Source organism: Polyodon spathula, chromosome 5, assembly GCF_017654505.1.
Source record: "Polyodon spathula isolate WHYD16114869_AA chromosome 5, ASM1765450v1, whole genome shotgun sequence".
Taxonomy (NCBI): domain Eukaryota; kingdom Metazoa; phylum Chordata; class Actinopteri; order Acipenseriformes; family Polyodontidae; genus Polyodon; species Polyodon spathula.
Genome location: NC_054538.1, coordinates 54,485,814 through 54,502,260, shown reverse-complemented (window position 1 = coordinate 54,502,260; position 16,447 = coordinate 54,485,814). Strand labels below are relative to the sequence as shown.

Genomic DNA, 16,447 nt, shown 5'->3' with positions numbered 1-16,447 from the left:
TTGAAGTCATGAGTAATCTTGATAAATACTGTACAATCTTTAATGGTAATGGGGTAGGCATTAAAAAAGAGCCTTCTTTCATTTTAACTGCAATGTTACTTTAAACTACTGTACAACCATGTGTGTGTTCTACAATGTTCTTTATTGGCTCAACACATTTTTTTCGTGGTATCACACTGACTGCAAATTAATTACGTTACTTATATTTTAGCATTTAAATTCTAAACTCAGTGAACATGTTAACTTCAATATAGTGATTGCCTCTGACAATGATTCCAGTTGGATTTGTAGCTGGACTAGGGTATTTATGCTGTAACCTGTGTAGCTTGCTGGCAAATTTGTTATTCTTATGGCTGCAAAGACAACAGGGTAAACAGGAGATTGGATTATGTTTGTTGAATTGGTTTGTCTTGTGTACGGTTTCCTAGTAACTAAAGACATTGTACTATGGGAGTTGTAGTTGTTAGTGGAAGATTTAGGGGAGGCAGACAAGCTGTGCACCAAAATTTTGCTATGCATATTTATTTCATTTAAATTAAAATTGTGTGGATTTGAAATTTAATGCGTAAAAATGACAGGTGCACAGCTTATATGGACCGGTGCCTCTATGTATAGTGCTTACCTATGTGAATATCATGGTTTTACTATGCTTGATTGCTTATAAAAGGTTACCATGTAATTAACACACACAATAACCCAAACTGTGAATGGAGGTAGATCCTTCCTTTTATATTGGGCCTGTAATGATAATCTGGGTCAAACTCTTAACACTGCTGTTAGAAAGGAATTAAAAGGGACATCTCCATAGAGAAGATCTGGCCTCTCTGTGCATACGTCTATGTCTGTAGTTACAGCATACATTAACAGGTGGAATGGCCCAGAGACAAGGAACCCCAGGGCTCCTGGTTCTCCTCGGTTAAGCCAGTACAGGACAGGACACTGCCCCCTTTCCCTGACTTTGTCAGGGAGATCCAGTCTTTCTGGTCCAATCCAGCGTCAGCACCTAGCACGGTAGCTGGAGCTCGGTTTTTTTCTTCCATGCAGGGACCGGAGGGTGCCGGCTTGGCAGCCTTCTTCCTGGTGGACTCCGCCATTGAGACCCTCGTACAGGCACTGGGCATTGGACTGGCCAAGGACCTACGATGTCCTAATAGACAGTGTCGGACAACAGAGACGCACCTCAAGAAGGCATATGCCGCTTGCTCGGTTGCCCGGTTTTCCAATGTGTCGAGCATGCTCTGTGTCTATCAGGCCATTCTTATTAAGAAGCTCCCTGATATGGTCACGGCGGCTCATAGACAAGAGCTGAACCAGGTCTCTGAGGCAGTCACCAGACTGGCCCAACTCACACCCAGAGTGTAGGGCCGATGCCTTGCGGCGCTGGTGGTCACCAGACGGCAACTCTGGCTTTCCCAGGCTAGAGTTCAGGAGCAGGACAAGTCCTCTCTCCTGGACGCCCCTATCACTCCTGGCCATAAGTTTGGCCCCGCAGTGGAGGAGATGCTTCAGAGGACTCCGAAGACCAGGGAGGCATCAAGGCAGGATGCTCAGCTGCTTCCATAGAAGCCTGCCTTGCCTGCTAGGACTTCCCTCCTGTGGGGGCGACAGCCTCCACTCAGGCCTGCTCATGCTCCTATGGCACTCCCGGCAGCACCTGCCCCGCAGAGCGGTCGGCCTGCAAAGAGGGGCAACTGGAGCCCTAGGGGGGGCAGCAATCGCCAGCGACCCAAGGGTCCCGCAACTGCACCCCCCGCGCGGCCTAAAGCTCAGCATCCCTGAAAGTAATATCCCCGTTCCACGTGAACCATTCTGTGGAATTGATGGCATTCCATCCTCCTCCCTTCTCTTCTCTGGAGGACCAACGGTTGCACATACTCTGCCCAGTGTGGGCACTGAGGTGCTATATTGACCGTACAAGGGGTGTCAGACACACTGAACAGTTTGCGTGCTATGGTTCTAGGACGCTGGGTCAGGCATTGTGTAAACAGCACCTGTCCCATTGGATAATGGACGCCATTGCTCTGGCTTATGAATCTGCTGGCCTTTACCCTCCGGGGCAATTGAAGGTGCATTCTACCAGGGGTATGGCGACGTCCTGGGCCCTCTTTCGAGGTGTCCCAGTGTATGAAATATGTGGTGCGGCTAGCTGGGCTTCGCCACACACTTTCATGATGTTCTACAGACTGAATGTGCTGGATTCCTCTGCTCCACTTTTTGGAGCTTCAGTCTTGGACTCTATTACACCAGTGGAAGAGCCCACTTAGTGTTAGTCTGGATGTGACTGCTGTACTCTTTGAGTACGCTCTCCAGCGTTACCCTTGTGGTAAGAGTATCCCGGTACGATATTGTACTGTTAAAGACCCTGTGTTCATAGAACAGTGTTAGGACATATATCTTTCAAACCACACACTGAGGCGCTGTTCCTTGTGTATTTTTTACATGCAGACCGATCCTGTCCTACTGCCGCATGGTCTAAAGGCAGCTTTTATATTAAGCTCAGTATAACCCTATCACCTGATGGCGATACCCATTAGTTGATGGCTATTTTCTCTTTCAGAGAACTGGGGTTGCATCTGCAACCTTACGATTTTTAACTTCAGTGCAAGCATAGAAAAATAATTTTAAATCACAGGAAAACATGAGGCAGTTTTAATTGCCATTACCCTGAACACCTTAAATTAAACCAGTTGTGTATGAGAATTCATGAGGAGGGGTTACTTTTTTTTTTTTTTTTTGTTTTTGTTGAACAGCACTGAAGAGGAAATGTGTGTCAATTTACAGTAACAGGAAGCTTTGGATGAACAATCCCATGTTCCTCTTTTCTGTCCTGCTGAGCTGCTATTAAGGGTTGAAGATTTAGTTATAAGAGGACAATACAATCTATTGGGACTTTTTTTAAATGAAGACGGGAATAAATATATAGAGACTGGAATTAAAACTAAGTGGGACTGCAGTTTTAATGTTTGTTTAACTTTATTTTGTTTAACTAATTTGTGAATTCCCCTCTGTCCTGTTGTATGCTAATGTCTGATTTATAATGGTTTCAGACATCTATATATGCTTAGATTGGTAAATAAATATATTGTGTGTACATTTTTTTAAAATTATATTTTCAGTAAAGGGACAATAACAGATCTATATTTGATTTATTAATAGCTAAAATAATTCACAGAGGACTAGTTTCATTTGTTAAATGTTGAACTGTTTCTACACTCACTCTTTTTTTTTATAGCCTTAACCTGGAATACATGAAATGTAAACTAGTTACTAGTTCACACAATTTAATCTAAACTGATTGATCAAAATATATATATTTTTTTTTTTTAATGAATATGTTACAAATATATGTTTTATTCTGTAATTATGCTGTTGTAATTGATTCAAAAAACGACTTGTAACTCAATTTTTATTTGTCAACTGATTTCAGGTTTGTTAGTATTTTTTTCTTCAGGAATTTAGTTTACAAAACTGTTCTTGCAACACGTATCAGCAACATTGTACATTTCAGTGAGCTTAATTGTAATACATTTGAACTTTGTGTTTGATACAGGAGAAAACAAAGAACCCAGGAAAGCAGAAGAGCAGGGAGGGAACGAGGAAGCACTTTATTCGCTGTGCAGGGAGCCCAGCTACTTTGAGATCCCCACAAAGGAGTTTCAACAGCCTGCCCCAATGAAGGAGAGCACAATTCACGAAATCCCCACAAAAGATACTGAAGGGGCCCATGTATCCGCTGCAGGGCATGCTTCCTTCACCATCGAATTTGACGACAACACCCCTGGAAAAGTGACTATCAAAGACCACATGACCAAGTTTAACCCAGATCAGCGCCCACGATCAAAGAAGTCACCCCCTCAGGGTGGAAAAGAGCTGTCGACGTTACAAGCCACCATGATAGCCGCTGAAAACAAAGTTTCTGACTGGCTGGCACAAAATAACCCCCCAGTGGCCAGGATAGAATCCACTGAAGACGATTCGAAGAGCATAAAGAGCGATGTCCCCATCCATCTAAAGAGATTAAAAGGTAGAACTGTTTTTTATTAATTTAATTATCATTATTAGTGTCGTTATTGTGGTTCTAGAAGTACATAGCTAACAAAATAACCTAATATCTATAGGCATTAATTTACATATCTCACATTATCCTATATGAAAAAGGCTCACAATTTGTTAAATGTGCATGTGATTTGTAATGGTGTTTTTTCGTAGCATTTATAAACCATAAAATTGACTACATATCTTGCAGTTTCTTCTATGCTATACTTCTCGATAAATTAATGCATTGGACACATGTGAGCTGCTTTTGGGAGTTTAAGTCTTTTGTAGGAAAACTTTTTTTTAATGTATAACTCTTCCTGAGCACATTTTTGAAAATTATTTCACCAGAAAATAAAGTAATACAAAAAAAGCAAACATGAATTTAAATCTTTCCCATTTCTTTTCATTAAAATAACTTGCTTGTGAGTGGCTCACCTGGTAAAAGCACAGCCGTCTTGTGTGCAAGGTGACATAGTCAGGCGAGCTCAGCTTCACGTACTGGCTGTGCAAAGTTGCGCTGGGGAATACAAAGGGATAGTCAACTGCCTCTTGCACTTCTGTAGGTTAGGGAGGCAAAACAGTCATGGACCGTTTCTCCTCATCGTGCTACTGCAGAACCTACTGGACAAGCACCTGGTGAGCTCAGGCGTAGATCTACAGGGCAGCCCTTTGTCCTCCAAAGGCCAGTAGCTTCCTGACATCTGCTTTCATTTTCATAGGTGAAAAAGAGGAAAATGGCTTGGTTGTAGTGTGGCGGATATATATAACTTAATATTGATTATCTAGGGCAAAACAAGTTAAACACATATAAATATCTACATTAATTACAGTATCTCAAAAGAAAACCTTATCTAACTTTTACCAGTTAATGTAAATAAATTAAATTTAAAATACCAAGATTAACTTAACTCAATATATCCTTTTTTTTTAACTTGGTAATTGCCGTTTATTTTATTATTTTCTTCCAATTTGGCATATCCAATTATTTTTTTTAGGCTCATCTCACCACTCCCACCCCCACACTGTCCTCCGAAGCGTGTGCCATCAGTCGACCGCTTTTATTCACACTGCAGACTCACTGTGCAGCCACCTCCAGAGCTACAGCGTCGGAGGACAACGCAGCTCTGGGAAGCTTACAGGCAAGCGCACAGGCACCTGGCCAGACTACAGGGGTCGCTGGTGTGCGGTGAGCCTAGGACACACTGGCCGACCTAAGACGTGCCCTCCCCCCCGGGCGGCGCTTGGCCAATTGTGCGCCGCACCCTGGGAGCTCCCATCTATGGTCTGCAATAGAATAGCCTTGACTCAAACCAGCGACCTCCAGGCTATAGGGCGCATCCTGCACTCCACTCGGAGTGCCTTTACCAGATGTGCCACTTGGGAGCCCCAATTAAAAAATTTAATCTGACAAATCTGTTTAAAACTAGAATTACCTTTGTTTATTTAATTGTCGCAAAGTTTGGTAGGTTAACCCTTGGCGGACCTTTTATTCAGCACCGGTTAGGTGTGTCAGGTCCAATTTATTTTCACACGAGGTGTTTATTTTACACACGCTGTTTAGAAGTTGTTGTTTTTTTCACAGTATATCAACAGGCCATTCGATACTGCATCTCCAGCCAAGCCCCACCCCTTGTTTGCTGTATTTTCACATACCTCTTCGTAGTAATGCTTACTGATAAATCCCATGATCACTCGTTTTATCACCAAACTCCTCAATAATGCGATCCAAGTCATTATTTTATTACTTTAACATCCCAAAAAGCTTGGCAAATGTCCGTGATATTCTTTGAGCGCTGGATGCTGAAGCATCTTGTTTTTTTTATGTCCTTGTTAGGTCTGTGGTGCAGGGCCTCTATATATTGCTCAGATCCGGCCCTTTTATTTACTTATTTATTTTTTCGGCTTCTATCAGTCTCACTCGGCCACCGAAAGGTTTTCTCTGATTTTTCTGGACAGGAAAGGGAAAATTGTAATGTCAGACCTGGTCCGACATAGGCTTAAAAGCATGAGCACAGGATTTCTAAATAGGTAATTTTTTTTATTTTAGTTTGGAGTATGTTCAGAATTCATATACATACATTTTGTCAGAATTCTAAATATATTGATAGATGAAAGTATTAGTCCAGAGATGGTAGACAAAGAGAAGGAGATGTGATACATTTTATTGGACTAACTTATGTATATAATAATAATTTCTTACTTTCACCTGAAGAGACCTTTGAGGTCTTGAAAGGTTGTGAATAATTATTTAGTTAGTCCAATGAAAAGCATTACATCTCCTTTTCTTTGTCTAAATATATATTCAAAACATTCAGAAATGCATTGATATACTGTATTCTATGAGATTCAGAATTCAAGATATGTTCAAACAATGGATTAATTTAATATTTCATCATACACAATTTAAATAAGTATATTCTATAATTTCTATGCACCTTAGAAATATTTAACAAAGAATGAAGATTTGAAACGTAGGAAAGAAAGCAAAATGTTGACTCCTTGTGCTGAAGATTTTCAAACATTGCAAAGACTGAGGTTTGTTTCCAAAGGTTGTTTTACTTTGCCTTGTGATTTCCTCAAATAAATACATTTCCTGGTTGTGTCATCTAGAAGCTTGTAGTCATGTGTTGCAGGATAAGGCAGGAGTTGAGATGTGAAGAGAGCGATTCTTTGGGAGCACACTCTTTTTAAAGTCTCAGAAAATACAGAGTGGGTAATTTTCCTTGATTCATAGCTCCTCCCATTTTCTTTAGAAACTTCACAAACTTCCAAGAGGGAAAGTTTTGAATCTTCTTAACTCTTGCAGATTTCAAATAAATTTTCTTGAAGCCATTCCACACACTTTCATATTCAACATTAATCTGTAAGCTCACCCCCGACCACGCTATCAATGTCCTTGAGTTCTGATTGCTTTAGTATAATCAGATTTCGATATTTAATGGTGTTTTATAAATTTTAGACTCTTTCTTTCGCAAAACCCCTTTTTCAGAAACAGAAGGTGTTGTAACATACTCAATATTTTAAAACATTCATATACAATTTATATCATTCCATAGTGCATTTACCATTTAATAAAAAAGCATATATGAAAAAAATGCAATACATTTTTGTAGAAAAGAAAGAATACATTAAAATCTTCATGTTGAATAATTTCTTCACAATCACAAGGTAAATTCCATCTTGCAATATGTATGTGTACGTATTTACTGCCTTATTCCTGTTGTATAGTTTTTAAACTGTTAGGCTTTGCTCATATCTTGTAAGATATGTGTCTTGTTAATATGAACACACTTGAAAATTGCATATTGCAAGTGATATAACTTGTGAAATTAAACATATACGCATATATATAATTATATATATATATATATATATATATATATATATATATATATATATATATATATATATTTTTAAGCTTTTTTTTTTAAGCTAATTCGGTATTGACACCACTACAGGTGATTTCATGTAGATCTAACTAAGTGAAAGCAAAGGTTTCTCGCAAGTGCTGTTTTAAAGTCTGTTACACTGTAGACACTGTATTAATCAAATTTACATCCCCTCCCCCTTTGCCATGTACAATACATATATAGGTAAGGCCATTTTTCTACCAGTCATTGTTTCAAAGGGATGTCATTTTAGAAAAAGCATTTGAATAATCCTAAACACATTAGAACTAAAGGTAGTTTTCTTAAAACAACCTTTTTCCAATCTCTAGTCAAACCATATTTTGGAACCAACGGATCCATCTAAGATAGTACCCCAGTCATACACAGGTTTACATACAATTGACTTTCACACAATCAAGACAAAAAGATTTCCTTAACATAGTTAGTCATTACAAATAACTGCCCTGCAAGTTATAGTCAATAGCACTTAGTATTATAACCATAACCTCAGCTAAGTCAGCATATTGGTTAGTTTTAACCTTTATTTACTGTGTTTTACAAAAGTTATTTGCCACATCTATACTGGTGAAATACTTTGCTCCTTTTAATTGTTTTATTGGACTTTGATCTTGATACTTTAGGCCACCAGGGAACTACAATTTTGATTATTTTCTCAAACACTAAGAATATATATTTTTTTTTTATAAGCCGTCATGGTTCTGATAGTTGCATTACGTTCTCGAATAATTTCTTTAGGAGAGTTAAGTAATCATTGTACCGATTCATAACATTCTAACATATTGCTTTACATATGCCTATTTCATATTCAGATTACAGGGTTAGAAACTCACGCTCGCCTGAATTAAATCTGATGAGGACTAGTTGATGTCTATTTCTCAGTAGTCCTCTGGGCGAGTACTTAAAACAAATGTACACATATAACCTCACGTCCACAGTCTTGTGTTAAAAAAATGCAGGGAAAGTCAATTTTGTACAGGGTGTAGCAGTGGTGAATAAGCATTCATAATGCTTACAAAACTGTCACTCGGAAGTGAAACCTCCCTTCAGCTCACCTGCAATGCCAACCCCACTTAATGACGTTTTACACTTGTGTTCTCTCTCTCTGCGGAATGCAAAGTTTATTGGGTGTTTTGAAGTAAGTGTAAAGCCATTTAAAAAAAAATGTGGAGATTTATACCAGGTTGCGAACCCCCCCACCATAAAAGAAAAAAGACTGAAGATGTGATTAGCAAAGAGGGCTGGTTATACTAAAAAGAGGAAAAAAATAAGCCTTATTTTTTAAACATTTTAAAACTAATAAACTATTACCATAATTAACATTATCGTAATATGTTGCTTAAAACATAACATCACAATAATAAGGTTGAGTTCTTACCTATAAACAACAGTAACATGTTTTTAAAGTTTGGGACTCTCTGTCTGTAGCTTGGTGGTGTTTACATTATTGTCAGCGTATTTTAAATGATTGGAAGCTGAAATTACTTTTTTTTAAAACACTCTTTTCTTATACCAGTACAGTACCATGTTAATAGCAAAACTGTATTTATCTTACATATCAGTATTTAAATTGTGTGGAAACCTGATCGTTTCCAGAAATCTACCGGAAACGATACTTCACATATTCAAATCCATATATACAAAGTCCCCCAGTTTTCTTGAAAAGAGCTGTGTTTCTCTTTTGTATTTTTGATGCTGTCATTAGTAGCCATCCTTGCAGATCCAGCATCAGTCAGTTCTTGAACGTTTTTTTCTGTCACAATCTATAGCAACTCGTCAGTACACTTGTACCGTCTTTCCTTTGTCTTCCACAATTAAATCTTTATGGCCACAAGCATATTCTTCTGTGTTTTTTGTGTGTTTGGGCTTTTTTTTTTTTTTTTACATTTCACCACAATTTGCAGTTTTGTTTTAAATTCCACGAGTGTGTAAGTCCTCCCTATCAAACTGTAATATAGCTTTAAATCTTGTGAGCAAGCACAATTCTTCGTTTCTAATTGTAATCAAGTTTTAAATCCTCAAATAGAATTGTAGGAATTTGCTGCCAGTCAGTATGGGGTGGGCTTAAAGTATTTTTATATATATTAAGTATATATAAAGTTTTGGGTTTTTTTTTTGTGTGTGTGTGTGTGTGTGGGGGGGGGGGGGGGGGGGGGGGGGTGTTGTTAATCTGTGTTTATTGATTAAACCCTAATAATAACCTATGAAGATATAGATATAACCTATAGAAGAAATTATATTATTTTATATACTGTCATCTGTTACAGTATATGAGCAGTATATAATCTGTTGTGTTATCGGAGTATATTCAGATTCAGAATCAATTCAAGCTAGTCTACCAAGATGTTGAACTTGAACTTTAAAGTACATAATCAATTTACTATTTTGTTAGAAACAGTTACATATGCGCTTAGACTTCTACTAGTAGTAAAACTAGTTATTTCAAATTTAGTAACCTTTATATACACTTGTCTTAGCTACACACTTATAATAGTTACATTCACATTCTCAGTGTCGTTTTTCCATTGGCAATATTGTCATTCCCTTTTAACCCTTCCATTACAGCGCTGCTAGAAATCGTTCATGTATGAACAATGAGGTAATGGTGACATTAGATGCCCATTTTAAGCGGTTTTAAACAACCACTAGTTGCTCACCAAATGACTGAGATCTCCAAAGTCTCCACCAACCAATCAGGGATGGTTTTTATATACTTTCAAAATGAAAGTAAAGTTAGATAGACAGAAAGCTAGACAAGTGAGGTTTTTTTTTTTCCTATCTGGAGATTCGTCGATCACAAGTACAAGTTTACCAGAAATCACAATAAATTGTACAAAATATTTATAAATCCAAAAATTAACGAACACAGTGTTAAATGTAGCGAAATATTCATAAACATCACAGATGACTCCTATCAAAATGCATTTCACTATGCCCCAGGCAAACAGAAATACCCTTTATTGTGAGATGCAGCATTTTAGTATCTTTGGTTGTACTTTTGATTACTGTATATATTTTAAAGCTCAGAATAACCAATAATGCCTGGGGTCTTGTAAATCTGAATACTGCTTTATTGTTAACATAGAAGTTTAAAAAAATCCAGCTTGATTTTCTATTCATGACCAACCATTATTTAGTCCAATGAATTTTCATTGAAAAGAAGGAAATGGTTGAAGTGTGAGGTCATTATTTTAAATGGACTTTGTAGTTAAAAGGAATTCTGAGAGGTGCCTTGGGGATGGTTTTTCTAAAGCAGCTCATGTAAGCCGTTTTTTGTGTAATTCATTGTGACATACAGTAGCCAAAATGTGCTCTCCGATTTACTTAAAGATCCTCAGTATTCTTGCTGCTTGTAATCAAATATATGTCTCTGCGTTTAATAAATAAAAGCTTGTGCAGGTGATGCAGTTTGACTCAAGTGTATAACAGGGCTCAATGCAGTTCAGCACTCGCAATACTCACAATTCTTAGAATATAGAATAGAATATATATTAGAACCCTATGTGTGTGTAACTAAGATAGATGGAACAGCTGAAGGAAACAACTTCTCTGGGTTAATTCAGCCTGTGCAGAAAAGATTCAGGGAGTCACATAAAATTCAAATTTATAATTAATTGTGCCCAGCTTGTACTTGACAGAAATGAGAATGCAAATGTTAGATGCTTAAATGAACAATTTCGATTCTTTTTGTCCAAACAAGGAGAGGCTTCAGTAATGCAACCCCCCACTAAAAAATGCGTCTTTTTGTTAAGCGTGCAGCTGCATTTTTAATTTGTAGGATTATAAACTAGCAGTTTCAAATTCTTATCTCTGTTCTGGCAGTGACAAGAAAACCGCAGATAGAAGGTAGCTTTTGCCTATTATATGTGTAATTCTCATAGGCTGTTTTTACCTTATGCTTAGTGAAACTGTGATCTATACCAAGTGCCATTCACCATTTTATCTTTTTGGAGTCTTTTTTGCTACAATATCACTTGATTTTTTGCGTACATGGATTTCATTACTCCATTTTCTTCATACACATGCATTATGTGGTCCAGTAGCCACCAAAATGATAATTTTCAACAACACTATGATTTCAAAGACTATTTCCCAAAACCATGTTTGTTGCAGTGTTTTTGATGTGAAAGGTTATATATTTTCATACTTGTAGGATGTTGCTTTTTACCCAAAAACATTTTGAAGGTTTTCTCAAAATTGGTATTTGGCTTCAGGATAACTTTTAGAGGTCATTCTCTGTGTGTCTCAGTGTTTGCTTTGCTACAAACTGCAGTGTATTTGTCATTCTCAACTCAATTAAACAAAAACAAACTGCCATTTGTGCATTAGAGGAACTAGCATTAGGTTTTTTTTTTTTTTTTTTTTTTTTTTTTTTTTTTTTTTTTTTTTTAAATTTTTTTTTTTTTTTTTTTTTTTTTTTTTTAAGGTAACCATGACTATTATGTTGTATTCTGTATATTTGTGTACAAATATATATTGACATTGTTAGTAAGCTAAATTAGATTAATTCAGTTTGTCTATTGATATATAGTATTCCTATGCAAAACCCAGTTTTCTAAAACTACCTGGTTATGTGGGGAATGGGTAGAAACTTGAAATTAGCCAGGATTACAAGTTTATATCAACACTAGAGAATGCAGTGAATCATAATTTTAGGAGGGATGTCATGGCAAATATGGTTATCTGCTAGACATTGCACATTTCTGGCACCAGTTCTAAGAACAGCGAGGTTGATACCAGTGCAAATGTCTAAAATAAAAAAAAAAAAAGATGATTCATACGGGATAGCTGTGTTGCTGACAGGCTAATTAAAGACATCATTGTTAGCAACTAGAAGCGCAGCCCACTGACATTTTAGTCTGTGGCTAAGACCTTTAAGTGTTGGTTTGCTTTTTCTTTCACTGTGATTTACAGTGACTGTCACTGTGCTACACTTCCAGCTCAAGGCATCTTGACTGCTGCCATTTGTGAAACTCTCCCAACCCACAACTCTCCTATTTTCATTCCCTTCAGCGCATACAAGCTTAGCTCTGACAAGCATGAGATAAGGTATTCATTAACTACTGTTTTTTTTTTTTCGCCACAGGGAGCAAACACGAAGATGGAACACAGAGTGACTCAGAGAATGCAGCCAGCCAGAGGCACACCAGTAAAAGGGCAGCGCTAGAGGAGTATGTGAGGGTCTACCAAGGTCCTAAAGGACTCACAGCTGCTTCTGCTGAGGGCAAGGGTACAGAAGGTACTCTCATCAGCAGGACAGCCTTTATGGTTGGGTTTTTCAACGAAGACAACCCACACAAGCATCGCTCTTATTCTTTTACTCAGAACAGTGCTGCGGCAATGGCAGCCTTGGCTGGGCAAGGCCCTTGTCCCACCCCTCCTTCCAGGGTGAACGGGCTTGTCCCTACGGACTGTAAAGGAGTTCCTTCAACGCTGGAAACCCCACCGTCAAGCAAACCGCTTCTGAAGCAGAAATCGGGGGATCCATCCCTGGTACAGAGCTCAGCAAGTGTTGGACAACAAACCAGCCCAAATGAAGAGCCAGAAAAGCCACCTAAAGCTACTGGAACAGTGGAAAAGGAAAGTAAAGATGACCAAAGCGATAAGGGAACCTATACCATTGAACTGGAAAATCGCAATCCTGAGGAGGAAGAGGCTCGAAGGATGATCGATAAGGTAGGAATGGTAGGAACTGTAAAATAGTTAATGTATGGAAAACAAAGCCTGCTTGCTTGTGGTGACTTTTCCAGGCAATTCCATCAGTCAGTAATAGTGATGTGCAGTTCGATTCTTTTTACTGACTCTATTTTGTTTTATTCAGTTCAGTTTGGTGAATCAGTTCAGAAGATTTGTTCGTTTGATTCACTGACTCAAAACAATCTTGGTCTTGGCTGAAGCACTGGGTTATTTGAACTAAAAAATGTCCAGAAAGGATAAGTGATTGTCTGAGTAGTTGTGTTTACACAAGATATTGTATTGGTTAAATAAATAAATTTCAAAAAAAGTCTTAAAGTGAAAACAAGTATTAGCTATTTATTTTAAACAATGTCATTTAGCTTAACTGCAACCTATTTAATAGCATGAAATTTTACAAAAATGAAAAAGTAGAAGCTATAGTGTCAATGAAATTAAGAATAGTCAATTTCTTATTTGCCTTTTTATAAGGAATTGTAGAGAGCAGATGGAACATATAAATCCAGCAATGATATATGTTATTTATGTTGCCAGTTCGTGTGTCTGTCTTGGGAGTTAGCTAGGCGTCCAGGGTTTCGATACAGTTTTAAACTACCTTTTATTAATATCTTCTATGTGTGCTTTTTTTTTTTTTTTTAGATTTATCCCTTAATCTTTCTAATTTCAAAGTCTGGTTGATCAGAATGGTGTCATATTTATCCAGTTTACTGGGATTTTTCCCAGCCTATGTTTTAGTTGCATTCACAGGCTCCCTGGCATAAAAAGCTTGTTCAAGAAATTAGATGTTGCAAAGCACAATGCTGTTACTGATTATCCTGATTTGAACCCATTGTTAAAATTCAGTCACTAGAATGGAGACTTGTAGCAATAAGAACACACTGCATATCAAATTATTCATTTATTAACAATGTAGTTATAAAAAAAAAATCTAATAAAACAGCATAGCATCAGTAGTCGAGATTATGACATCAACACCATTGTGGCTCAAACCAGGCCCTGCACCAGGAATTGCACAGGAGTATAATATACAAACAGACACATTGTAACGGTATTTAAATATAAGAGTGACACAAATAATAATAATAATAATAATAAATAATACCCATGTGCTTTACAATGCTACTCACGATATGCACCTATTACCGTATGAAGTAACAGCTAACTGAGCAAATAACCAATCATACAACAACTGAATAACCAAATCAGATCGACGGAAAATCTATAGTGGCAAAGAATATCAATTTAAATGTAAAACATTTACCAATGTGATGAAGCCCTCAGTAAAGGTGCAGTCTTTGCTTCCCTTTTACATTATTTCATTTTGTATATCGTGCGAGGTGCACTTAGCATTGCCTGGTATAGTTTAGTAAACTTTTGCCAGCTATGGATCTTTTCTTAAAGCGTATTGAAATAAACCGAGAAAAACTCCACTAGATCCATCTGCAATGTCAACAGATTCGTCACTGCCCCTAAACGGCAGTTTGTATACTGCAAGGAATTCAATAATGTCGATAGTACCGATTCCTTTCAAGCTGACCGGTATTCATAAGGGTGGATACAGCCTTTCCCAGAGCGCCTTGCCTCATTCCAAGTAGCCACACAGTGTAGATGCCCTTACTGAATGCATGTTTATTTAAACCTTTTATTGGATTCAATTGCATGCTTCCAATCACAATATTCACTAACAGTAAAGGCAAGGTCGGCATTTCTTATTAAAGATCCAAATTTTCTTCATGGAAAACAAAAAACTAAATCTGACTTAATGGAGTACTCTAACCATTCCCTATACCAAGCAGGGTTAAATGATCTTTTTCTGTCTCCAAAACTGCATGCCGGGGTCTGCTGCTGCCGGGGCCTGCAAGTTATTTGAGCTGGCTGAAGGAGTTTCATCAGGACTGTTTTCCTCACTGCTTGTCTCCGATACAGATTTATGACCAGCATCAGACTTGTTTTTATTGATCTACTTTCTAATATCCACAACTCTAGATGGTAGAGGTTAAATTTACAAAATATTTACTTCGTTTTCTGTGAAATGTTCACTTTGCATCACCTAAGACCCGCCCGCTGATCTTTTTTTTTTTTTTTCCAGTATACGTATAAATACGTAGGGATCCGGAAGGGGGTAACTCAGCGGCAGACGCTCTGGGCTTTGTTTGTAGATAACATACAATAAATACAAACTTGACTAAAAAACACTAAATGTTCTACAGTTTATATAGGATATTAATTGTTTATCAAGGCTGAGAATAATCAAACCCCCCCATGGCGCTGGCCCTGGCTCCAACATAGTCAGCAACATGTAGTAAATTATAGAGCATATGGAGCCAACATGGCAGATTTGGGATTAAATGTCATAACTTTCTCAACAATATGATCTAAACCCAGCTAGTCGACTGGTTACAACGAATCAGACAAGAACAGCAAAAGGCAAGGCAACCCTGACTATGAATTTAGCAGCGCTTGGCACACACCACACGCACTTCAAAATACATAAACATATCTGGCAAATAGTAAACATGTACATTTAAATAAATACAACTTGGGTTTTTCAGTTAGCTAGATGAATTATGTATGAATTAATGCAGCTCATGGCCGCATCTGCTATAATGTTAAGAAAAAAATAATAATATACAATTTTACACATTTGCGCAACATCTGTGAAAACCAAAACATTTGACATGGTGATTTGTGGTAAGTTTATTGGCACTCGTGTGTATAATAATTATAACAAAAGTGTTATTTATGTATGTGGGATCTGTGTAGACTTGAGCTGGAAATATCAGAATTACCGGTAGATTCGATAGCAATTTCTGAATCATTTCATGACTTCTTGGATAGTTAACGCTACCCATGTAGTGTGATTGATACAGTGAATCAAATAAAGATTCAATCAGAATGCTGAAACCGATTCCCATGATTCACTGTAATGAGTCGTTCAAAAAGAACGAATCATTCACAAACTGTACATTGCTAATCGGTAATGTGCCTGTCACCCCACACTGCCCAGCTGTGATGCAATTGCAAATATGCAGCCATGTGCATGTTCCCTTCTTATAGTCAATCTGCAAATAAGCAACTCTTTATTTGGTAGAGAGGCTCGCTGTAGTTAATTACCAGCACATCTGTCAGGGCTCGAAATTAACTGCGTCCATGCAGCAATTGCTGTGCCCTTCTCAATTGCCACAATGCTCATCAAAAGCTGTCTATTCACGGCAATTGTGGCTGCAGTGCCCTTTCTGCTACAGCAACTAGAGATGCCTGTACACACAAAATTAGCACAAGACATGATTTGCATGGTTAAAACAAAC

The 16,447-nt window shown here is 37.7% G+C and overlaps 1 protein-coding gene across 11 annotated transcripts in view; it reads left to right on the top strand.

Annotated features, from left to right (window-relative positions):
* Window positions 1-16,447, top strand: part of LOC121316054 (centrosomal protein of 170 kDa-like) — a 115,729-nt gene that overhangs the window by 60,192 nt on the left and 39,090 nt on the right. For 10 of the 11 annotated variants that reach the window (XM_041250763.1, XM_041250772.1, XM_041250773.1 and 7 more), the window contains 2 exons: window positions 3,551-4,024; window positions 12,532-13,121. In XM_041250763.1, the coding sequence (XP_041106697.1) occupies window positions 3,551-4,024; window positions 12,532-13,121 (1,064 nt within the window). Of the gene's footprint in view, window positions 1-2,842; window positions 2,962-3,550; window positions 4,025-12,531; window positions 13,122-16,447 lie in introns of those variants that run through there. The other variant, XM_041250771.1, reaches the window with a different exon arrangement.